The following is a 24,128-nucleotide window of genomic DNA, read 5'->3' as shown; positions in this document are numbered from 1 at the left end:
AAGTAAAAACTGGAACATAGACATTTAATAAATGAATGAAACCACAAATGCAAATTGCTGGTAAATTTCTATATGAGTACAGGATAGGAACAACCAACAAGGAGGTGCTGGAATTGGACTGCTGAGACCATGGGCTTTAAGTCCTAGGAGCTTTAAGACCCAGTGAGAAACTTGCAAGAATAGGCTTGAAATGGGAAACATATTAGAAGTTGAGGTTCTTGGCATAAAAGAATCAAAGCAAGTTGCTGCCCACTTTTGGTCCATGCTGGCTACACCTGCCTTTCCCCAAGCTTTCCTCCTTACCACTTTCTTACCCCTCTCCTCATTCGACTTTTTCGACTTTCTGACCTTATTTTTCTTCAAAGCAATTATCAATGTTTATTCTAAGTTCTCCGTTTATTTTCTGTTGCTATAATAAAATGCTTGAGACTGGAGAATTTATAAAGGAAGGAGGTTTATTTTGGCTCGTAATTCTGGAGTCTGGGAATTCCAAGAGCATAGAACCAACAAGAACCTTGTGCTGCTTCAACTTAAAGATGAATGTGGAATGGCAAACAAGTGTGTGCAAAAGAGCCAAAACATGAAGAATGGATTTGCTTTGTAACAACCCATTCTTGGGGTAACCAATATAGTCTGATGAGAGAAAGAACACACTACTTCTGCAAAATGACTTTAATTCCTTTGTGGAGCCATTCCTCTTAAAGGTCCTACCATGTCTTAATACTATTACATTGGGAACCAAGTCTCAACATGAATGTTGGTGTGGGTAAATCATGTTCAAACTGTAGCATTAGTAGTTAATTTTACTAATTTGTTTACTATCTGTCTCTTTTTAACTCTGCCAGGATCTAAACTCTTATTTGATGTAGTCTGTTTTCCCCTGACTTAGACAATACATAGTGTATGCTAGAAAAAAGATTTATGCTAGAAATAGACCTTGGAAATAGTAGCTGTTCAACAACTATGGAAGGAAGAAAGGGAGCATGGGAATTGAAGAATAAAGAATGAAAGAGAAGACCAATCTAAGAAAGAAAGGAAGGTATTGTAAGGTTTTTTTTTTAATGACTTTTAATATATTCAAGTAAATTTCTGTCTCACAGATTTGTTTTGTTTGGTTCACAATGTTTTACAAAATTAAAAATATGGCAATTTCCAATTAAAAATTGGGTTATAATCTTCTCCTAAACAATCAGGACTGGTTAGGCTAGGTCTTAACTTCCAAACCATGTCAATCAGGCAGATCTGAATGGGCAGCTTAATGGGGACATGGGCTAGAGGATTTTAAAGTTGGGATGGAAGTTGGAATCTTTCCTGGATTTTCTGAATGGCCTGGAGAACCTCATTGTGGATGTATAATAGAGAAAGTCTTTAAGATAATTTAGTCTAATGCAAATTCATATACTCCAGGAGGTTCCAAAGAAAAGGAAGGCCCAGGTCTTTAAGTCTCACTTCATTTAAACCAGAGATCCCTGAAACTTACTTGAGAGGGGTAATATGGCTAGACATATCCTATATTGATTGCGCTGCCCCAGGTACTGTGTGCAAAGAGCCTAAATCCAATAGTCTCTGGTGAGGGTACATATGTCAGGGCATATCCTCTCATTGGAGTGATAGAGTCATGAAGCCCATCTAGCTCTAACCTTTTCTTAAACTATGATCCATCACCCCTACACTTTTATCCAGCAACTACTTATTGAGCATCTAAGAGCCACGTCCAATGCTAGGGATTCTGTACCTGATTTTGAAGAAGTCCATGTGATCCTCCAACTCACAGACCTTACAGTATTTTCAGGGAGTATTGAAATCACAAGAAACTATTGAAAACACAGCATAGAACTAATTTAGTCTAGTCTCTGAAACTACAGATTTAGTTCAGCATATAGATAATATACAAACATACAAAGATTTTTTTTCCCCCTGAACTGTTTAGGATAAGTTCTGGGAAAAAATAAGCAATTATTTATTTTTACAATATAGATACAAAAATGTCTTTAGAATCATTAATATCTTTTGAAAAATTTAGATCTAACTGTTAGAAGGCCATCCTACCTCCTCAAATTATATATGCAAATATACCATAGTATTTTGACTTAAATATCTAAGCCCACTCCTTTGTCACACTTACCTATACTATGATAGCTTTAATTTTTTGATGTATGGGATATTCAAAAATTGTATATATACCCGCCACCCCCCACATGCATATGCATGTGTGTGGTGCTGGGAATTGAACCCAAGGCTTAATGCATGCTAAGCACATGCTCTACCACTAAACTACACACCAGCTGTAAAATAGCAAATTTTTGTGGTAATATATACAATGTGCCATTTTAAACATTTTAAATACACAGTTCAGTGACATTTAAGTATAGTCATGCAATTACGTGAACATCACCATCACCCATGTTCAGAAGTTTTTATCATCCCCAAAAGAAACTCTGTACCCATTAAATATGAACTCCCCATGTCCCCCTATCCTAGCCCCCCGCAACCACTATTCTACTTTCTATTTCTATGAATTTGATACTGTTTTAGGTACCTCATTTAAGTGTAATTGCCGGGTTTCAGTTAGTGACTAAAATGCTCAGGGGTCACTCCAGTTAAACTGGGCAAATTGGGCTGCACAAAATAACCACACAAGAGACAAATACCTTTTTCTTTGGGGTCGCTCTGATGGCTCCTCTGACCTTAAGGGTCCTCAGGAAGAGAGAGCGAGAGCACGCACTGAACCCTTTTATTGAAGAGAAGCTATTCAAATGAGGCAAGGGGTCAGGTTTCAGGGGGCTGAGTCTATCTTCATGATGTCCACTGTCAGCAGTTGACTGACACCTGGGTAGGCCACACCCAAGGGCACAGTAAGAGAAGGGGACACACACAAGGCACTTCCATGGAAGAGTCTATCCTAAACAGGGCAAGGGGGTTATATTACAAAGGAACAGGTGAGCGTAGCTTTACCCATGTGGCTGTAGCAAGACACACCCATGCACAAGACACTGACCCTCGCACCCAAGAAGGGTGGGGAAAGCTCTGCCACATTTCTGCGACTGAGCGCCTCAGCACCCAGCCGGGGAATGTGACCCAGTCATGTGCAAGGTTGGTCTCCCACATGTAATTATACAATATTTTCCTTTAATGTCTAGCTTATTTTGCTTAGCATATGGTTCTCAACTGTTATCCAGGTTGGAGCATATGTCAGAAGTTTTTTTGTTTTTAAGGATGAATAACATTCCACTGCAAGTACACACTACATTTTGTTAGTCCATTCATCCATCCACAGGCACTTGGGTTGCTTCACTTTTTGGCTATGGTGAACAGTGCTGCGATGAACAAGGGTGTATAAATATGACTGCTATGTTGATGTGGTGCTCTCAGTCTCATCAAATGCTTTTGAGTCAGTTTTTTTTTTCTTTTTGTAGGCAAAAAATCCAGTTTTTTGTAAAGTTAAATCACTTTTCAACTTAGGGGTAGTTTCTGACTCTTGGTTTGGAGTTATCATTTTCTTGAAACGTCTTATACCCTTTGTCCCAATGACTCTTTACCAGCTAATGGGATGCCAATGCAAAACTATTTTTGTTGGATGCAATTTGAGGTCAGAGTCAGTTACTTCTACATGCTAAGAGAAATCTGTAGGCCCATAATTTGGGGGAGAACAATTTTTTAAAGTTTTTCCTTTAGGTTTTAGTTTCAGCTGTTTCTTTCTCCAAGAAAATGATGATTAGGCTAACTAAACCAAATTTAGTCTCTCCCCCTCCCCCAATAAACCATTTATGATAAAGTTCAAACTTGTATATATTAGAAGCCAGGAAACCACAACTATAGCCAAAAGAAATCTTCATTACTCATTGCCTCAAATTGTACCCGATATGGTTTCAGATGCTATTTTTTGATAACAGTCTTCAGTAAATTCCAGAAATGTCAACACTGTATTTGAACAGAAAATTTGAAAAGTTGAAAGATCCTCAGATGAACTTTGAAGGAGGAGAGTGAGGCCCTGTGGGTGGGTGTGGCTGGGTCAGCTAAGCTATGTGTCCATGAAGCTCTTCTCAAGTGGAGCTATGATTTTTATGTCAGCTCATTTACACTTGAGCGTTTTTTTCTCAGCTGAATTCGTATTTATTTATGTTGATAATATTAAGCAAGAATTTTAGACTGGTGATATTTGTGATAATCCTCAGCTTCTGTTTAAAGAATTAAACTTTTCTAGCTGTTACAATTTATCCAATTATTGAAACCTTTCTAATTCCATGTAAGTGAGGAAACATCCCAAGTCTTGTACTTTGCCTGACTTACTTGCTTTCTGCCTTAGCTGGCTGATCTTATCAGGTGCAGACCCTTGATGATGTGCAGCTGTTTTCTTTGATAAGTTTAACAAAGGGTGGTAGGTCTCACTGTCCTTTCAGTGGCAGGACACCAAGTAAAGGATTTGTGCAGTCTTGATGATGTTGCCTCTTTGGTAAGTTTGCCAAATATAGCAAAGAAAAATGTAGGCTACCTATTTAAAATTGAATTTCAGATAAACAATAAATACTTTATAAAAAACATTTAGTGGGTGTCTTTAATTTATCCACTTGCACTGTTCCTTACTCTTGAATGCAGGGAGCATGGCTCAGATGCCAGTTAGTGTGACGAAGTTTGAACCTGGTGACATAGAGTGACCTAAATTGGAAGCCAGACTGTAATGATGGGATTACAAGATAAGAGGTAATGAGGACTGTTTTAGTCAGCTTTTTCACTGCTGTGACTAAAAGGACCCATCCAGAGCAAATGTAGAGGGAAGTTGATTTATAGGGCTCACAACTTTGGAGGTCTTAGTTCTCAGAAGGCCAAAGCCACGCCTCAATTCCCACCTCCTCCAACCACACCCTACCACTTCAATTACCACTCAGTTAATCCCTATTAGGGGATTAAATCACTGATTGGGTTAAGACTCTTACAACCCAATCATTTCTCCTCTGAACCTTCTTGCATTGTCTCACACATGAACTTTTGGGGGATACCCCATCTAAACCATAACAAGGATTTTCCGCTGAACTTGTGGCTCCCCTTTGGAAGCAGATACTGATAAAGTTTATTTTTGCAAGTGATCAACTCAACAGGCAGGGTTTGTGAGGCCAATCAAAAGAAGAGGGAGTAACATTAAATTTTGTTAATCCTCAAAATTGTGGGATGCACAGGGACTTCACTATGGAGTGCATTATGTACGGAAGAGCAAAGAAGACAGAAACGGGGAGAGAAGAGGGATATGACCTCCCAGCAAGAAAAAAAAATGAATTATATTCCAATATACATATAGGCACAAAAGTACCTCACATTGACAGTAATTATTTCTTGCCCAACCCCAAACTGTTTGAATTTCCCAGTGTAGAGTCATTATAGTTTTATTAATTTAATTATGCATAGGTACTCTACAGTATATATTTCATAGCACAAGGGAGGAAGACAGGCTCTTTCAGATGTAATCTGGACCCTTACAGAGTTTGAAGCTTTTTCTAAAGGGAAACTAGAGACCCCTGATTGCAAACTCTCTTGAATGAAGAGTTTAGCTTCTGTTTTACTTGCCTAAACCTAATTCTGTGGCACCTGCTCCTCCTCTCATTTTAGTGATTCACAAAGTCTGACTCTGAAGAGAGCCTGGAAACTTCTTCTAGCAAGGGAGGTGTCCAAGTGCTTCCTCTACAAGAAAGAGAAGTAACAATGGTGGGTATTAGTTTGATTCATCCTACTCCCTCCACAAATAAAGCACAGGGATCTCTTTAGCTAGGATGATCCTTTCCAGTGAATACTCGGGACCTGAGGGGAGAAACTGCCAAGAGTTGAACCCATAGTAATTTCTCAACTTTGTATTCCCAGTCCTTTGTCTTTCCTGAAATTGTCACTGGAGGTTCTTTTCATCCTGCCCATTTCCTATTTGTGATCCATTAGTTACAACATGTAATACTCCACTAAACAAAGATTTAGTATTACACTCATTCAATGATTTATTTTTGCAATTGTTGAGAATTTTTGGTGTCAGTGAGAAAAAATAAATTAATAGAAGAGGTTCCACACCAATAGTATATTTTATTTGAGGTTTTCTCTGCAAAATATGGAATTGCACTGTCTTTGGATTTGGTGAGAATTCCCTTTAATGCATTCACAGATTGTTGCATGTGATAGAAGTTAATGAAGCTTGAAAAAATTTTGATAGATCTGGATTTCAATCCTGGCTCCATATTTTGTTTTTGTTTTGATTTGGGGCAAGAGAGTTGTTACCAAACTAAACTAATATATATATATATATATATATATATATATATATATATATATATATATATATATATATATAATATTTATATATACATATATATCAATGCTTTACTAATCCTGATGAAATGGAAATGATGGAACAGCTTGTGAAAGACCTTTTACAAACTACACTGGGAATGTCACAACAATGACAATAAAGGAGGGAGAGAGGAAGTGGAGTCCCATGTTATTGGAGCTAAAATTTCAAAGTCAGGGAACTATCGAGTCATGCAACAATAAAAACCAGATTTCTCAAAGGTGAAGTCTTGCTTAAGATCAGTACTTGATCATGTCTTGCCTCGTGGTTTGGTGGGATTGGAATTGGAGAATACCTGATCACTTGGCATTTTTGCAATTTACATAAGTTTTCAAAGGAGCAGCTCTGTGGTATTTTTCACATTCTTAAAGACTACATGACAAAAAAAAATATAGAACTATTGACCTAACGCTATAAAATGCTATAAAACATGCAAGAGGCTATCAAGTTGAGGACAAAAAAATAAGGAAAAAAAACAATATATGGATATTCCATGTTGTTATGGTCAAGAATTGATGACCACTTTTGTACTTCTTGGTAAGAAAAAAAAAAGATAATTTATCTCTTTTGACCAGCAGCTAAATGAAAGCAATATTTAATTCCACCAGCTCCATTCTCTTGCCAGGTCCTTTGTGATGGTTAATTTTGATGTTTGATGGAAAGGCAATGCCTAATAGGATTATTTCACACAATGGAGTAATTACTACCTCAGATCATTTTTTTTTCCAGGAGAAAGTGCTTCTTTATTTTGGTTTTCCTAGTTCCCCTCCCATAATGAGGCTAACTAATGTTGTTTAACCAACTGAAAGCTTCTGGCTTTTAGAGGCAGCCACTGAGAAAGGGCAGATTTGAAATGAGAGAGAGGGGAAGCATTAAGCTAAAAATAAAATGAATGCCAACTCTGACTCTCTCCAACGGTCTCCAGGGTGTCATAATTTTGGTTAATGAAAGTCCCAAGAGGGAAGTTCATAAATCAATGTTGCTTGGCTGGTTCTGTCCAAGCTGCTGGGCTGAATGTGTCAGGGGAATCTGCAATTGACTATTGGGACCTGGAATCAACCAAGGCATAAAAATGACCTCTGACATGGCCCTGAAGGAAGAGAGTCTCCTGCTAAAATGAAACAAGGCCATGTGCTAACTGACATCAACACATTCTTTTAACCCCAGGACTGGTGCCAACATTTCTGGGAATGGTATGACATGGCTTCCTAATCTCTAAATGGAGGGAAATTTATAGATCACCTCCATGGATCTCAGAAGAAATGGCCAATGTTTCTCTGAATTCACCTTGTACTGCTGTTTTAATGTGACTCAAATATTGATCAGAACTTGCTATATAGAATCATGGCATTTATGGGCTAGAAGTGATCTTCAATGTCATTGTAGTGCTAAGATTTCAAAGTCAGGGAACTAGCGAGTCATCCAACAATAAAAACCAGATTTCTCAAAGGTGAAGTCTTGCTCAGCTAGAAAGGTGACTCCTTGGTAATATTAATAAAGCATATGTTTAAGAGCAGACTGCAATCAGATTGCTTGGGTTTGAGTATCAGTTCTGTCACTTTGCCTTTCTTTATCTCAGAGTCCTTATATGCAAACTAGGGAGAGTTTGCGTATCTATAGTGTAGTATGTAAAAATTAGACCAGGTAATTGTTTAAAGTGCTTAGTAAGTCTGATAAACTAAGTGCTATGTCATGTTTGCTTATATTGTCAAAGAATTTCACAAAATGCTACATAATATTAATTATATGATTTTAAAATGTGGTATTCATCACAGAGTTAAACCTGTGTATGTTTGAAAAGTGGTAAATCATGTATATGGGCAACATCTCTTCGGTCAACACTATTTGATGAACATTCTTGGATCATTTGCACTGATTAGACGTAAATTCTCTCCTTCACTGCATTTGTTCCAGAGCTTGGGAGCTAAAATTCTTGCTATTCCCTCACCCATTCAGCATCTGCTGAGCATCCACTATGTCTCAGATACTGCTTCAGATTCTGGAGATACAGTAGTGAACAAAAGAGTTGAAAATCCCTGCCCCCATTCTAGTATACCCAGTGAACTCTTTAGACTGCTAATTTTTAATATAAGGGAAATGAAGCTTGGGGAATCCCCAGCTGATTGCCCAAAGCCACAGGACTTCCCCCGAGATCCCTTAGCACATCAGCCTTTAAACATTCTTCTTTACCATGCAGTTCAAAAAATGTCTAAAAGATGTATTTGACTGTCAAATGAGCTAAGGCAGAAACAGTGTGGTCACATAAACATATCAGCTGTTTCCATCTGACTGACTTGTGTTTGTCCCAGCCCTTTGGGGCCACCTCATGTTCCCCCTTCCTTCTGTGGTCCACACTGTGCATTTATGTTACTTCCATTTTAAAGGCTTTTGAAAGAAATGGGGATAAGTGAGGGAAATAGCAATGAAAAAGAAAAAAAGAATTTTGATTATGGAAATGTTAATAACAGACAGAAAAGCTTATCTTGAGAATTTTTAAGCTTCACACTCCACATTAAGTATGTTCTGAACCTGTTGGGATAAAATGCTTATGTGTATTTGATTTCTTGCCAGACTCTCCAAGTTGCATCCTGAAGTGTTCAGAAGTATTTATTCTCTCAGGATTTATGTATTCAATTACTGTACTTTTATTTTTCATTTTATTATTCATATAGATATGCATAAGCAGGTAGTTTTACTGTGTATGTATTCATTTATCTTTTAACTATTGTGTTTCTTTATTACTAAGACAGCATCCTGTGAGTAATGAATCATTATGTACCACTAAGAAAGAAAAATTAACATTATCAATTAAATAGCATTTGCTCTCCTTTGTAAAATGCATCCCAATTGGAAAGAGTTGAAAATGTGGAGAGTGAAAACTCTTCATGGGTAAAAAATATTTCTCCTGTGATCTATTACAAAATTATCTCTTTTATCAGATGCTGAGGAATTGTTGCTCTGAAATATTTTATGACTAATTAATTCAAACACCTGCTTAAATGAAAATGAAGACCAAGGAAAAAATGAAGTGTTAAAACCAAATTGGGGGTATTAAGTTCAAGGTACAATCTGAAATTTTTGTAGATAAACAGATGATGTCTGAAATTCACTTCATAAAAAATCTGATGGTAGTTGTCATGGGAGAATATGGATGTGGCTGGGATAAATTGTAAATTGTTCAAGTGGATTGCAATTATATGAGGGCTTTTAAATACTACTCTTTTAAAAGTCCAGGAAAAAAAAAAGAATTACTTTCTGTTTGGTAGTGACAGATTTTTCCAAAAATAAGATTGGGCTCTCATGGGTCTAGGAAATTATAGCTAAGGTGATAGTTTTCAGGTAGAGACTAAAGAATGTGCTTACTGAGACTGTGAGTGAGGCTCATTGCTAGCTCTTCTTCTTTCTTCTGAATATCTTATTGTATTAAGCTGTCTGGGTTCTACATTTTATCTCAGGAGTAGTTGGCTAGTTCCTGCAATTGCAGCTTGTCCTGAAGATCATGTACTACTTTACATCAGTGTTGTTCACTAGCCTAAGGGGTGTAAAGGGTTGGAAGAAAGGATAATTTAATAAACAACAATTGGGCTGGGGATGTGGCTCAAGCGGAAGCGCGCTCGCCTGGCATGCGTGCAGCCCGGGTTCGATTCTCAGCACCACATACAAACAAAGATGTTGTGTCCATCAAAAACTAAAAAATAAATATTAAAAAAATTTCATTCTCTCTCTCTCTTAAAAAAAAGAAAATAAAAAATAAAAAAACAACAATAGCAAATAGAATTTGTATTGAATAATCCAGTCATTCTGCTAAATTGCTTATCATATGTTATTTAATTTTCATGTCTATCCTGAAAAATAATACTATTATTGCTTCAATTTTCACCCAGGGGGAAACAGACTGAGAAAACTTCCATGCATTTCCTCCAACTAGCCAGTGGCAGGACCTGGGTATCAACCTATGCCTGGACTCCAAGTTACAGCTACTGCTTTCTCTCCAGTTATACCACATGAAGAGCAATGGAAATCACGCCCTGTTGAGAGTCACTCTAAGAAGAGGACAAAGGACTGAGCCTCTGTCCAACAATGAGCAGATGATCGCAGACACATGCAAAGGGATACAGACACAGGAAATGAATGAATCCTTGTAGAAACAAATCAAAGAAGAATGCAGAAACCTCTACTACTAGATAAACAGTTCTAGCAGCAGGGAGAGGCGAAAGAGGATGGTTTTCATTCCCTCCTGAGTCTTTAAGCCGTAGCAAGGTGTGCTCATTCTTCTCAAGCCTTCTGTGCCCAGGCTGAGCTGGGTAAAAGCATACCATCTCCTGGGACTGGATGGGCCTTCCAGATTTTCATGGTTTGTTCCACTCCATCTGGAAACTTACCCATGCTCACTAACATAATAGAAGAGTATTATTATTATTTTTTAACCACAGCACTATCCCTGAAGGGCCTTGACTATCCATCCATCCTTCGTTACAAAAATCCAATCATTATTCTTTGCATTTCTACAGATTCAAAGATTATGCCTGCACTGGCAGACCAACTACTACATATTTACTCACAAATATCTCAGTCATATTTAAATAAAAAGAACTTTTGGAGTGGGAAGTTTTGAAGTCATCATCTGGATGGGTGAATATTTGAGTTGCAGGATTGTGAGGGGGGTAGCTCAAGAATGATGTGTATATTCACAAGCAATGAAAGCCATGTGGGGGGTGGGGCTGTAATGGAGCATCTACCTAGTGCTAGACTTGGCATATAGCATGTTCCTCTCCTACATTCCTCTACGTTTATGAAAATTTCACCAAAGATGATATTAAAGTTCAATGGGGCATTTTGTAAATTCTTCATGGTATCATTGGAGATAAGATTAAGAAATATGGGCTGAGCTAATGCAATTAGTTAGATTAATAATTAGATGATGAACATACTTAGAACATATCACCAAAGATCACATTACCTTCCTTGTCTATGGAATTTATGATTAAATAAAATAATGGAGTCTTATTAAACAAGTACAAATTATTCTAAGTAGCTGTGCATTAATTCTTATGGAGCAAAGTAAATAATCTTATATTTTTCATGATTATATAGCTCATTATTCCAACCTGTTAAGATCTGTTTGGATTTTGGATTTTGATTTTGTTGATGTGTGAGTGTATTATTCTTCTTGGTTTTTATACAGAAATTTATTAAACACGAATATATCTAAAACATTGATAGAAATGCTCATTAGAGCAAGACTATGAGTTTTGCAATAGCCACCCTCCCCCATGTTGCTAATGTGCAACCTCTAAATATGCTCATTTGAACAGTTAATAATCAGTCTAATTGCATTAGTTTGATATGTATTCCTTTTTTATTAATGCATTATAGTTATACATAATATTGAGGTTCATTTTGACATAATTGCACATGCAGGGGATATAATTTGCTCTACTTCAGTCCCTGGTATTTTCATTTTCTCTGGTCTCCTTCTTTTTCCTCTTCCCTTTCCTCTCTGGTCTTTCTTCTATTTATTTATAGTTTTATAAAATTTCTCAATCTTATGTCCAATGATGCCATGACAGATTTATAAAACTCCTCAGTGAAACTCAAGTGTATTTTCTCTATTACGTTTTCTTGAACTATTGTTTCTCATGAATTTGGCCACATTTAAATTTAGCTAAAAGTGATTTGAACAAAAAACAATTTGGTTAAGAAGATAATGTTCATGTTAAAAGGAAATAATGCCAATCAGTATCTTTCCCAGGCTGGTCATTTTTGTGTTATTGGACATAATTGCCACCAATTTGGTGCCTTATGTTTTTTTGTTGATACTCTACTTTTGCTCAGTCATTTCATTTTTTAATTCTAATAGAGTTTTAGTCCATTAATTCTATCAAGCATTGCTTATAATGTGGAATAATTGAAACAATCTAAAAGCTCAGCTGTTAATTTAGATGAATGCAAACATCTAGCAATTGATGAAGAAACTTAAAAAAAGAATGCTAGCTTCCAAATACCTTGTAGTAGGGAAAAGATCATATATAATTTTCAGGAAAGCACATGAAAAACTATCACACACTCATATACAGTTATTCATTGTCACTACTTGAATGGAACTATGATTAATTTTTTTTCAGGTTTCTATTTACTACTTTCCTATAATAAGCACATGTTTTTTAAACACAACTTTAAGTTGTATTTGATTGTTCCACCACCCTATAAGTTTCATATAATTATCTCTTATTGTTGGATCCTTAACTCATCTTCTAAACAATTGTTTAAAATTTCATAGTCTAGATAGAACAATTATTTGGCGATAAATTTAATGTACATAAAATTATAAAAAACAAAAGTCTAAAAATTATGAAAGAATTTTTTAAGACACCATGCTGTAAAACTGGTTCGTGTTTTATCATTCCTCATTGAACTTCTCACAGGAGATACCTGTTTTCAACCAATGCATTACATTGAGCAATATGGCTTTAACCAAATTACTTTAGGCTAAATAGCATGCTATCTACCTACCAGGCTGGTAACACATTAAGGAAAAAAAAAAAAAATGATGGGTTTCCTTTTTAGTGAACCCATGCTGGATTTTCTGGATTCTATGGCATCTCTTTTGGATGTTCAAGAGACCATTTCTTCAATAAGCCACTTTAGAACTTTGGCAATTTGAAAAAATTGAGCCGCATGTATAAGTTCCTTTTGAAACTATCTAAAGACAACAATAAGGAACAGTCTCCTACTTGAATAAATGCTGATAAACTAAGCTCGGAAGCTGTCCAGGCATTTTATTCCAAGTGCTTCACACTGACTGATTCTCAAGGAAATTGCTCAATTCTCCATTCTCTGGCATTGCTACAGAATCAACTCAAGAACACTACATACATTTAATATTCTTCCTCTCTACAGGTTTCCCAGTGTAATTTTTCCCTTGACCCATCTTACTGTTATGACAATTATTTAAAAAATCGATTTGATTCCAAGGGTTGAGTACTGCTTGGCTCTGCTCATGGTCTGTCCTTATGACACCTGGGAAGGATGTGTATAAAGTTCACAAAAGCTTCTATAAATTGTCAAGGAACTCATTGTGAGCCCTCTAAGAGCTGCTGCCAGGCTTAAGGAGAATAAGTTACACTTAAGATGACTTTGTCTAGATGAGACTGAATGTCTGACTTATTTCCCATCTTGTCTACAAAGGATCCAGTGAGAATTATTCACTTTTAATATCATAGTTTTTTGCCTTTCTAGGGTTTGTCTCTAAATAAAATATTTTTAAAAAGGTCTAGGAATGGGGCTCAGTGGTTAAGCGCCCCTGAGTTCAATCCACGGTACCAAAAAATTAAAAAATAAAATGGTCTAATTACTCTAATTGCATCCCTGAGCACTTGTTCATATAGAGTTGTGTGCCCATGTAATCCCAGTGAAAACTTTTAGAATGATTGGATTCTTCCAGTGGGATACAACATTGTAGTGGCTAATTTCAGCTCTTTTTTTTTTCAGTCTTTTCTTCATTAAATAAAAAATGAAAGTTAAAAAAAATTAAAACAACAACAACAAAAAAAATATTAGCTCTAGAGACCAACAGCAGGACAGTCTATCAGTGTGAGCTCTCGAGCAGTGGTGATTTCATCAGGGTCTGGTTCTCAGCACAAGACAGAGAGTCCTTATTCCTAGCATATAATTCCTGTGCCTTCGTCTACCTTTTGGGAAATGTTACTCAAACTTCCCATGCTGAGAAATCAGGCTGAGCACATCCAAGATGAAAATACCCCAGACTCCCAGAGACGAAAAACCCAAGAACCTGAGTGACTCTTTCAATACAAGAGATGTCATATTTGACAAAAGAAATAGAGAAATTTTGAAGTTTATTTTTTCTGGTCCATGATTAGGCAATTTTCTCTGAAATGACAAGGCAATATATTCCACTTCTGTTTCTCTCCCCCCCACTCCTTTTTTTTTTCCTTTTTATTTTATTAGAACAAAAGAAGAAATTACTGAGAATGGCTCTATATAGTGTCTAGTTAATGAAGCTAACAAATTTCTTAAATATTTATTCTCACTTGCAGGGTATTTGGATTGCAGATTTGTAGAAATGTAGCAATGTTGTCAAGTTAAAAATAACTCTTTCACAAGGCAAGGGTACACTGGAATGCTAATCCAAGCCCATAGCTACTCCTCAGAGCCCACATCCTGGGTGTCCTGGCTGCACAAAGTAAACAGCCCCAGCTTGGCTTCCTGGGGAACCTTCACCTTTTTGCTTGAACCACTTTAGAAGTGTGTGCTAAGACTAGCAAGGAGAGAGAAGAAAAATCCTCAAATGGCCCCTCTGAGACCCCACATTCCTTACTGTGCGACTTGTGGGGAAATGTTCTTCCTTCTAGGCCAAAGGTAGTGTCAACATTCTTATCCAGAGGGTGGATAAATGTCTTACATAAGCAGTGTGCAGCTAGTCTGCACTGTGGTGAAAGCAGTCAAGAGAACACCTGCGGTCAGGAGAGGAAGTTTTGTCCAGGAAGGAAAATGCCTGGAGGGTGGTTTCCCAGCTAAGGCTACACCTCCAGATTTTAGGCAGGGTATCTTCTGGGCCTCACCTCAGTCTGCACACAGGAGGGAACATGTGTCACAGCAATAGGCACAGGGGACTTATACAAAAATGTAAACCACTACTACAGGTGAGAATGACTATATTGAGGAGGACTCTGATGGTTTTGTGTGGAGGGAGATATGAATGCAGATTGATGCTGTTTGTGTAAAGGGCCAAAAAAAAAAAAAGGTGGGGGGGGTTTAGGCGATCTCAGGGGAAGTTTGGGATAACCATAACTTGCTTAGTCCCTGTACAGTGGACAAAAATACAAAAGTAGGAATGTGTGGGCAAAGATTTGGGAAAATAGAAGCAACTCATTTATACTCTATGCCTTGTCCTTTAAGGTCTCCAAAGCTCAAAAAAGAAGATTCAGCATCTTATTTTCTCCTATTGCAGGTAAATATTTTATGGTGATGTCCTCTGGCAAACAGATCGGTTAGTTAATAGCATTGAGTATTCCACCTTTGGGAGTCAGGTTAAACTTGAACAAAAACATTAAAAGGTCCTGTAAATTTCCACAGAAAGATTGGATTTTGTTAACATCAGACAAGTAATTACCTTATACACTGTTGAACTTGTTCTACATCATTTTATGTCTGACAAATCCCTGGCTCTCAGTCTGTACTATAATAATTCCCAACTTCCCAATTTAATTTGCCACAATGACAAGAAGCTGCCCTGCACACGCCAGCACCTGATCCCAACAGATTTTCCACATCTCCCAAAGCTACACCAGTGCAATTGTAGCATTAGGGTTTAACTAATCTCCTCCTGTGCCTAAAGCAAGCACCAAATGACATTTAGGATAAAGACCCACAGATCTGGAATGACATTTGGTTACAATTCTACCAGGGCCAGTTTTCTCTCTCTGAGACTGATCCTCTACTCAGATCTCAAGTGGCAAAAATAATTTGATCCTATCTTAAAGCATACCGATTACACTGATTGAGAGCAGAGAGAAAACCCAGCACTGCGTGGACACTTCCACAGATGTGTAAAAGTTCAACAAATCTACATGACTGTTTTGTTATGGAAGACTTTTTATTTTCTTAAACAGTGACTTTTTTCTTTTAAATCACTGCTGTGTGTGCACATTTGACAGTGAGCTGTTATTTCTTAAAGGCAAGAGGTTAGGCAGCATGTTAAAGTTTCACATTAAACAACAAAAGAGTTTCAAGGAACGTCCTCAAATTACACCCACAGTTTCAAAGTTCAAGAATTGTGGCTGAGCACTGCTTACCTTACAATTTCAGGTCCAAAGTGGTCTTTAAGTTTAAAGCAGCACATCAAAGGTGCAGGATTTATTTTCTTGCACAAAAGTCTCATCTGTCATAGCACCCAGCTCCCCGGGAGGAACCAGCCCCTTCTTCCCGAACGCCAATGAGGAAGCCAGAGAACACATGTGGGCAGTGGCTTCCCTGAAAGCCTGTCACAGTCTGCACATGCTCTCTGTGATGGAGGTGCCAAATTAACCTTGGCATTAGGCTCACAAAGCACCTCATTGTGAGGCCCTGGACATCTCAGGGGAAGAAAAAGGTTATAAAAAGCTCTAGCCAATCTGAAGTCTTCACGCTTTTGTTGAGATGTGCCTCTTGTTCAGTGAACATAAAAAGGAAATACTGTCTGTTAATTAGCTTCCTGGGGAAAAAAAACACACAATATTAAGAGCCCACCAATAGGTTGAGATAACAGGCAGGCATGTCTTCTGGAATTCTGCTGCTGTTCCTGGCTGTTGTGAAAGAGTGTTCTAGTTAAAGTACCATATCACCACTTAGAAAAGTGTCCATAAGTGCTGACAGGACATTTTATTGCAAGAAAGTTTGTGATAATGACTATGCAATAACAATTGCTAACTATCCCCTACCAGGGCTGAAGATAAAAGGGAAATCGACGGCACCTGTGTTATAAAGTCAATCTGCGACATATTATTTCTAGTGAATTCTCCCCATTTAGGTTCTAGAAGTCATTGTGAGAAGGAAGTACATGTCATGGGACATGGACATACAATGACAAGATGAATAAAATACTTGCCTGTTGGGCTGGGGATGTGGCTCAAGTGGTAGCGCGCTCACTTGGCATGCTTGTGGCCGGGGTTCGATCCTCAGCACCACATACAAACAAAGATGTTGTGTCCGCCTAAAACTAAAAAATAAATATTAAAAAAATTCTCTCTCTCTAAAAAGAAAACAAACAAAAAAAAAACCTTGCCTGTTGCTTTTTTACCTGCATATTTATCCACCTGCTACAGTGTGGCACAGAAAAGAGGTATTGCATCTGGAAATTTAAAAAGTCAAAATAATTAAACTTCTTCAAAATAAAAATGTCAATACTCAAGCCAGGATTAGTCTTTGCATGGAGTTATATGTTCAGTTATTCCACTCTCCTTGGGAGGACGCCAGCCTAAAGTTGTTAATCACAGTGAATAGTTAGTCACAGATGAAAGTAAGGTAGAAAAGTACCTGGAAGGAGAAAGTGAGGCAAAGAGACTCTCGTTCAACATCTGGTTCTGGTTGTACAAACAACCAACTCTGAATCTGGGTAAGTCTTTAGGTCTCTCTGGGTCTGTTTCTTTTTCTGTGGAGTGAAGGAGCTGAACTTGGATGAAAAACTAAATGCCTGCTAGGGCTTGAGTAGGTGCTGAGGTGAGATGGAGAACATGTGTTTGCATTTCAAGCAAAGCTACCTCTCCACAATAGCTGGTTCTCAGTTGGAATGTGGGTTACGTGTGCCAAATCTAATGTTTTAAAAGAAAACAGAGATTCAGATTGTATGTGAAATCTCCTAAATTTTACATGTGATCAACTTAAAATATTTAAAAACAATGTGAGTATCAAACAAAATCTATCTGCAGATTCCCCAATGGACCACCAGTTTGTGACTTTTAGGAGAGGAGATCTTCAGTTTCATTCTGCTGGAAAAAAATAAAGAATCCAGGGAGATTAGTCTCTACAATAAGTTGAGTTTCATGATGCTAAGCCCAAGGTAGAACGGCCTAACACATTTGTGGTGAAATTGAGGACCCTCATTCTTCAAGTTCGTGTTGGTGGTCTCATGATCAATGACCTCATTTGTCTGACCTTCCTTGGAAAGGGGCCTTGTAAGACCCATGGCATCGCTAGCATTCCAAGAATCTGATAAATGAAAGTAGACATGAAAATCTTCTGGGGAGAAAAGGAACTATTGTTCCAGTAATGTAAAGATCAGCCGGATGCAGGATGCAGCACCATTGCTTTATCTCAAGACTGAAATGTTGAAAGTAAAAGCAAAAGCTACAACAGGGTTTATGATAAGTAGCTATTTTCAGGAATAAAGGAAAGAAAGATTTATTGAGATATTAGAGCAGGGTGGAGATGTATGCACAACAAAGTCTACTAAATAAGTCTTTGGGAGAGAATCCCATTTGGTGAGTAGGGGTTTCATCCTTGTTGAGTGTTAAGAAGGGCAGCTAAGTGAGGAGACAGGCCTGCAAACCCAAAACTGAGATGGGAGATGGACAGGCAAGGCCTCCATTCTTTCACAACTCAGCTCCAATATGAACAATTTATTTCAAGAACTTTTACCTTAATTTTTCAAACTGCCTTTCTTGTAAAGTGTACTTTATTTTGCTTTTAATATGGTTCTTAAACTGCATTTTGAATTTTTTTTGTCTTGTTGTCTGCCTTTCTCACTCAACTGTAAATTGGTTGAGGTAGGAATCACCTCTCCCTCTTTCTTTTATTTCTAGAATCCAGAACATTGCACACTTGGCACACATAAGGAACTCAGAAAATATTGGTTGATTGAGTCAGTAAATAGAAGCTAATAACCCGAAAAGTAACATGCATTATGTATGCAGTGAAATTAATGGGATGATAAGGAAAGTCTTTGGTAGTAAATTAGATTTAGAGGTATTGGTTTTTTTTCTAGGAGGATTAGAGTTTCTCAAAGGTATACTTAATATTTTTTTCGATTTCATGCTATTGTGGATTTTAGTTTGGACATTATTTACTATGCCTTGTTGCAATATTTAATGATTTTGTCATAATCTGAGACTTCTAAGCATTCTTATTTATGGTTCATATGACCATCTAAGGGAATGTTTTGGTCAATAATTAGTGTACAGCTGAGAGTTAACATAAATTGGCCAACTTCAAATCTCACGTTGCTCTCAGAAATGCAACAGAGGGAGTGAAGGTAATTCATTTAGCTGTGAACAGTTACATGGCCACCAAGGACAGCAGCAGCATGCGTTATAAGGCTTTGAGACCCAAAGAGTAGGGTAGATAGAAATAATTCTTTGTACATGGCTTTGGAACTAACTAAAGCGAGCCACCACCATAAATTTAAAGTAAACAACAGCAACAACAACAACAAATCGAGATTTCAATCGAATTAATTTCAGCCACAAGATTCTATGATTATGTGAAAGATTGAAGAATATGGAGAAATAAAGAAATAGAGGGAAAACAATGTAGGTGATTGTTTCTGATAGCCATTGCCATGTAGCAAACTAACCCTAGCTTTGATAGCTTCTCATTTATCATCTCAATGGTTCTACAGGTTGACTGGGCCCAATGGATGACTCTCCTACTTTATGTGGTAGTAGCTAAGGCGATGGTCATCTGGGAGCTTATGGATTGGAATCTTCAAGAAGATTCACTAACATGTCTGTGCCTTGGCCAGGATGTCTGGAAAATGGACCTAGCTAGGCTCAACTGGGACACCAGAGCCATCGTACCACTACTCCCTGTGTTATCTTCGGGCCTCTCTTGCATGTGAACTCTGCCATAGTAGCAAGACTTCTTACATGGCAGCTGAGGATTCCCCAAAGAACCAAAGAAGTGACTATACCTTCCTGAGGCTTAAGCTTGGAATTGTCACAATATCACTTCTACCCTATTTTGCTAGCTCTCAATATATGAAAGGACATAGGGGGACTTTAAATGCATATTGAAGTTTATTTCAGGCTTGGAAGAATCCACCTGTATATGATGTAAACTGTATGATTACATCTACATAACATTCTGGAAAAAGAAAAACTAGAGACAGTTAAAACAAAACAAAACAAACAAACAAACAAAAAACCAGTGGTTGCCAAGCAGTTGGGGTTGAGTGAAGAGATGAATGAATAGAGAATCAAGTGTTTTGGGGGCAGTGAAAATATTTTCTGTGATGCTGCAAGTAGCCCTTTACACATTTGTCCAAACCCATGGATGTACAACTCAAAGATTGAACCCTAACGTAAACCATGGACGTTAGTTAACAATAATGTTTCTGTTCTGGTCTATCAGTTTTGACACCTGTACCATATTAATGCAAGATGTTAATGAGAAAATGGGGTGGGGAAAAGGAGGAGGTGGGGTATGTGGGAATTCTAGGTGCTTTCTGCTGACTTGTTTTAACCTAAAACTCCTTTAAAAAATAAGGTAACTTAATGTTTTTTAAGTGGAGTCAAGAATAAATTTTACAGTACCTTCCTTTGTAAAGTAGCTGTTTTCTTGAAAGTGTTCATAAAAACTGCTTTGACTTTAAAAAATTCAAGTCATGAATTCAGTTCATTTCTGAAAGGAACTTGCTGTTTAAACATAATCTTATAGTGATTTTTTTTTTTACCAAAGCTATCACCTCTTCTTCACCTTTCATCAGCAAATCTTTATCTTGATCAGATTTATATAAAGAAGCACATACCTGCATATAAACTAGGAAAAAAAATCTCTAGTCATATTTTGAGAACCATAGCAGTTATTTGCTATAAACTAAAAGATGTTAATCAGGGCAGGCAGATGGAGTTTTAAGAGTTGTCAGATTTTTTATTTCTTTTTGCTTTTTTAAAACCCAGAACACACCTTAAATGACTTTTTTCTGATTATGTTGTGAATTGGCAATAAGACCCACTAGAAGCAGTATCATCAATTGGCTAAACCTGTCTTTCAGGGCTTCTTCACCCCATTACTCCTTCAATATCTTTCCTCCAGTCTCCTTAAACTTCTTCTTGGAGTCTGGTGCCCCAAATTATTCTTTGATCACCCACAGCTGCTGTTGAATTATAATCTATCTAGGGTTTCTTTTGATTAAACTCTGAACCTCAAAATGCATCTGCCACTCTCCCTTCCCATTTTGGCCTTGCTTAGGGCTATGAAATTACTCTTTCTGAGTTAGAATTCCTTCATTCCTCTGAAATATCTTAGCCACTCAGAGCGGGCACAGATGGTGGTAGTTGTATCTGTTTGTACCAAACTTAGTACTTCTTTTTTTTTAATTTTTATTGTTGGTTGTTCAAAACATTACATAGTTCTTGATATATCATATTTCTTTCACACTTTGATTCAAGTGGGTTATGAACTCCCATTTTTACCCCGTATACAGATTGCAGAATCACATCAGTTACACATCCATTGATTTACATATTGCCATACTAGTGTCTGTTGTATTCTGCTGCCTTTCCTATCCTCTACTATCCCCCTCCCCTCCCCTCCCCTCCCCTCTTCTCTCTCTACCCCCTCTACTGTCATTCATTTCTCCCCCTTGTATTATTTTTCCCTTTCCCCTCACTTCCTCTTGTATGTAATTTTGTATAACCCTGAAGGTCTCCTTCCATTTCCATGCAATTTCCCTTCTCTCTCCCTTTCCCTCCCACCTCTCATCCCTGTTTAGTGTTAATCTTCTTCTCATGCTCTTCGTCCCTACTCTGTTCTTAGTTACTCTCCTTATATCAAAGAAGACATTTGGCATTTGTTTTTTAGGGATTGGCTAGCTTCACTTAGCATAATCTGCTCTAATGCCATCCATTTCCCTGCAAATTCTATGATTTTGTCATTTTTTAATGCAGAGTAATACTCCATTGTGTATAAATGCCACATTTTTTTATCCATTTGTCTATTGAAGGGCATCTAGGTTGGTTCCACAGTCTTGCTATTGTGAATTGTGCTGCTATGAACATCGATGTAGCAGTGTCCCTGTAGCATGCTCTTTTTAGGTCTTTAGGGAATAGACTGAGAAGGGGAATAGCTGGGTCAAATGGTGGTTCCATTCCCAGCTTTCCAAGAAATCTCCATACTGCTTTCCAAATTGGCTGCACCAATTTGCAGTCCCACCAGCAATGTACAAGTGTACCCTTTTCCCCACATCCTCGCCAGCACTTGTTGTTGTTTGACTTCAGAATGGCTGCCAATCTTACTGGAGTGAGATGGTATCTTAGGGTGGTTTTGATTTGCATTTCTCTGACTGCTAGAGATGGTGAGCATTTTTTCATGTACTTGTTGATTGATTGTATGTCCTCCTCTGAGAAGTGTCTGTTCAGGTCCTTGGCCCATTTGTTGATTGGGTTATTTGTTATCTTATTGTCTAATTTTTTGAGTTCTTTGTATACTCTGGATATTAGGGCTCTATCTGAAGTGTGAGGAGTAAAGATTTGTTCCCAGGGTGTAGGCTCCCTATTTACCTCTCTTATTGTTTCTTTTGCTGAGAAAAAACTTTTTAGTTTGAGTAAGTCCCATTTGTTGATTCTAGTTATTAACTCTTGTGCTATGGGTGTCCTATTGAGGAATTTGGAGCCCGACCCCACTTGACCCATATTTTAAAGTGATGATTCTCAACCTTGGGATAAAGTGTGTGCATTGGGAGACTGGATATCACGAAGAGCTTGGAGAAGATAGGTAAGCAGGGGTCATTGTTGCCTAAGCAGTTTTAAACCGAACATGACTGCACTCCATCTTTAAATGGTTAATTCTGTTTGTGGGAGGAGGGCAGAAGGAAGGAAATAAAGGAGATATGTTTTTTTTTTTTCTTCTTTCCCCCAGTGCTAGGAATAAAAGCTAGGGCCTTATATATGGTAGGCAAGTACTCTACCACTGATCTATATCTTGGTCTCTGAGATGACTTTTGATAAAGAGTTTTCCAGCTTATATAATTTTGATATGTTCCCCAGTTTATTTAGAACTTTTGGAGCAATAAAAGAGTAAAATTCATTAGGAAAACTTCAATAAATTATGAAACAATCATAAGTGGAACTGAAGAAATAACGGATATATATGAAAAAAACAATCTGGAATTCTTGAAACAACCAAATTCTTAAAGAACTCTTACCTAGATTGAGTCAAAGAAAGAATAAGTGAATTCTTGGTCCCCTACACCATGGCTGCCGCCGCCGCTGCTGCTGCCGGCGCTGGGGAGCCGCTGTCCCCCGATGAATTGCTCCCGAAAGGCGACGCGGAGAAAACTGAGGAAGAGTTGGAAGAGGACGATGACGACGAGCTAGATGAGACCCTGTCTGAGAGACTCTGGGGTCTGACGGAGATGTTCCCGGAGAGGGTCCGGTCCGCGGCCGGAGCCACTTTTGATCTCTCCCTCTTCGTGGCTCAAAAAATGTACAGGTTTTCCAGGGCAGCCTTGTGGATTGGGACCACTTCTTTTATGATACTGGTTCTTCCTGTTGTCTTTGAGACTGAGAAGTTACAAATGGAGCAACAGCGGCAGATACTTCTAGGGCCTAACACAGGGCTGTCAGGAGGAATGCCAGGGGCTCTGCCTTCACTTCCTGGAAAGATCTAGATTGTTACTGCTATATTTGAGCTGTCTCAATGGGAGAAATTTGAAATTCAATTATGTTTGAACTGCTGATTATTTGGGGGGGGGATTTTTTTTTTTTTAAACTGTGGCACACTGATCCAAACCTGGTGGGAAGAATTCTCCCCTCATTGTCTCACAGAGGCTCCCAACTTTCAACTGTACCCTCCACGCTGTCCTCAATGTTCCTTCTGTCCTCGCTCTGATACCAGAATGCAGCTATGCAGATGGTTATTCCAGCTCTGGCCACCTTACCCCTTCTAGTACATGGCTCCTAACTGGAAGATCTCCTCACTGTCTATCTCATTATGGGGTAGAAATGATGCCCCACAATGGGAGGGAAGGATCCCTGACCATTAATGACTTTTGTTTGTTTGTTTCTTTTTTTTTTTAAAGGAGACGTTGAGAAGGGACATGCACATATTAATATTAAAACTGACAAAGTGCACTGTGGCTGTCTTGTAAAGCACCAGGAAGCCCCATGTATACTGAAGGGAGGCTGTTTATAGCTTCAGCCACAAAATGGGGACAGTGAGTGTGGAGGACAGAGCAAAGGCTCGTTTCCTCTGCACATTTTGGCTATTAGACTTGTGTGTAAAAAAAGTCAGTGCTCACTTTTTGTATTTAAATATTAAAAATGATTCCAACTCAAAAAAAAAAAAAGAAAGAATAAGTGAATTCTTGAAA

At 37.9% G+C, this 24,128-nt stretch overlaps 2 protein-coding genes and 1 long non-coding RNA gene across 4 annotated transcripts in view; 2 read left to right on the top strand and 1 right to left on the bottom strand.

Moving 5' to 3' along the window:
• Positions 1 to 16,348, bottom strand: part of Stard13 (StAR related lipid transfer domain containing 13) — a 483,007-nt gene extending 466,659 nt beyond the window's left edge. For both annotated transcript variants that reach the window (XM_071611546.1, XM_071611545.1), the window contains exon 1: positions 16,138 to 16,348. The gene's annotated coding sequence lies outside the window, so the exon portion shown is untranslated. The remainder of the gene's footprint in view (positions 1 to 16,137) is intronic.
• LOC139705453 (uncharacterized) lies at positions 14,784 to 19,808 on the top strand. The gene is made up of 3 exons (XR_011707408.1): positions 14,784 to 14,985; positions 15,242 to 15,293; positions 19,437 to 19,808. It is a non-coding gene; the product is annotated as an uncharacterized lncRNA (long non-coding RNA).
• Positions 19,809 to 23,002: 3,194 nt separating this feature from the next.
• On the top strand, positions 23,003 to 23,809 carry LOC139705385 (mitochondrial import receptor subunit TOM22 homolog). The gene has a single exon (XM_071610793.1). The coding sequence runs from the start codon at positions 23,010 to 23,012 to the stop codon at positions 23,424 to 23,426; it is 417 nt and encodes a 138-aa protein (XP_071466894.1). The 5' UTR covers positions 23,003 to 23,009; the 3' UTR covers positions 23,427 to 23,809.
• The last annotated feature ends 319 nt before the right edge of the window (positions 23,810 to 24,128 follow it).

This window comes from Marmota flaviventris, chromosome 4, assembly GCF_047511675.1.
Source record: "Marmota flaviventris isolate mMarFla1 chromosome 4, mMarFla1.hap1, whole genome shotgun sequence".
Taxonomy (NCBI): domain Eukaryota; kingdom Metazoa; phylum Chordata; class Mammalia; order Rodentia; family Sciuridae; genus Marmota; species Marmota flaviventris.
The sequence above is the reverse complement of the archived record's forward strand: the minus strand, read 5'-3'. Positions and strand labels throughout refer to the sequence as shown.

Bases quoted from the DNA above. Each gene is read 5' to 3' on its own strand.
- LOC139705385 (XM_071610793.1), top strand. From the start codon at position 23,010: ATGGCTGCCGCCGCCGCTGCTGCTGCCGGCGCTGGGGAGCCGCTGTCC.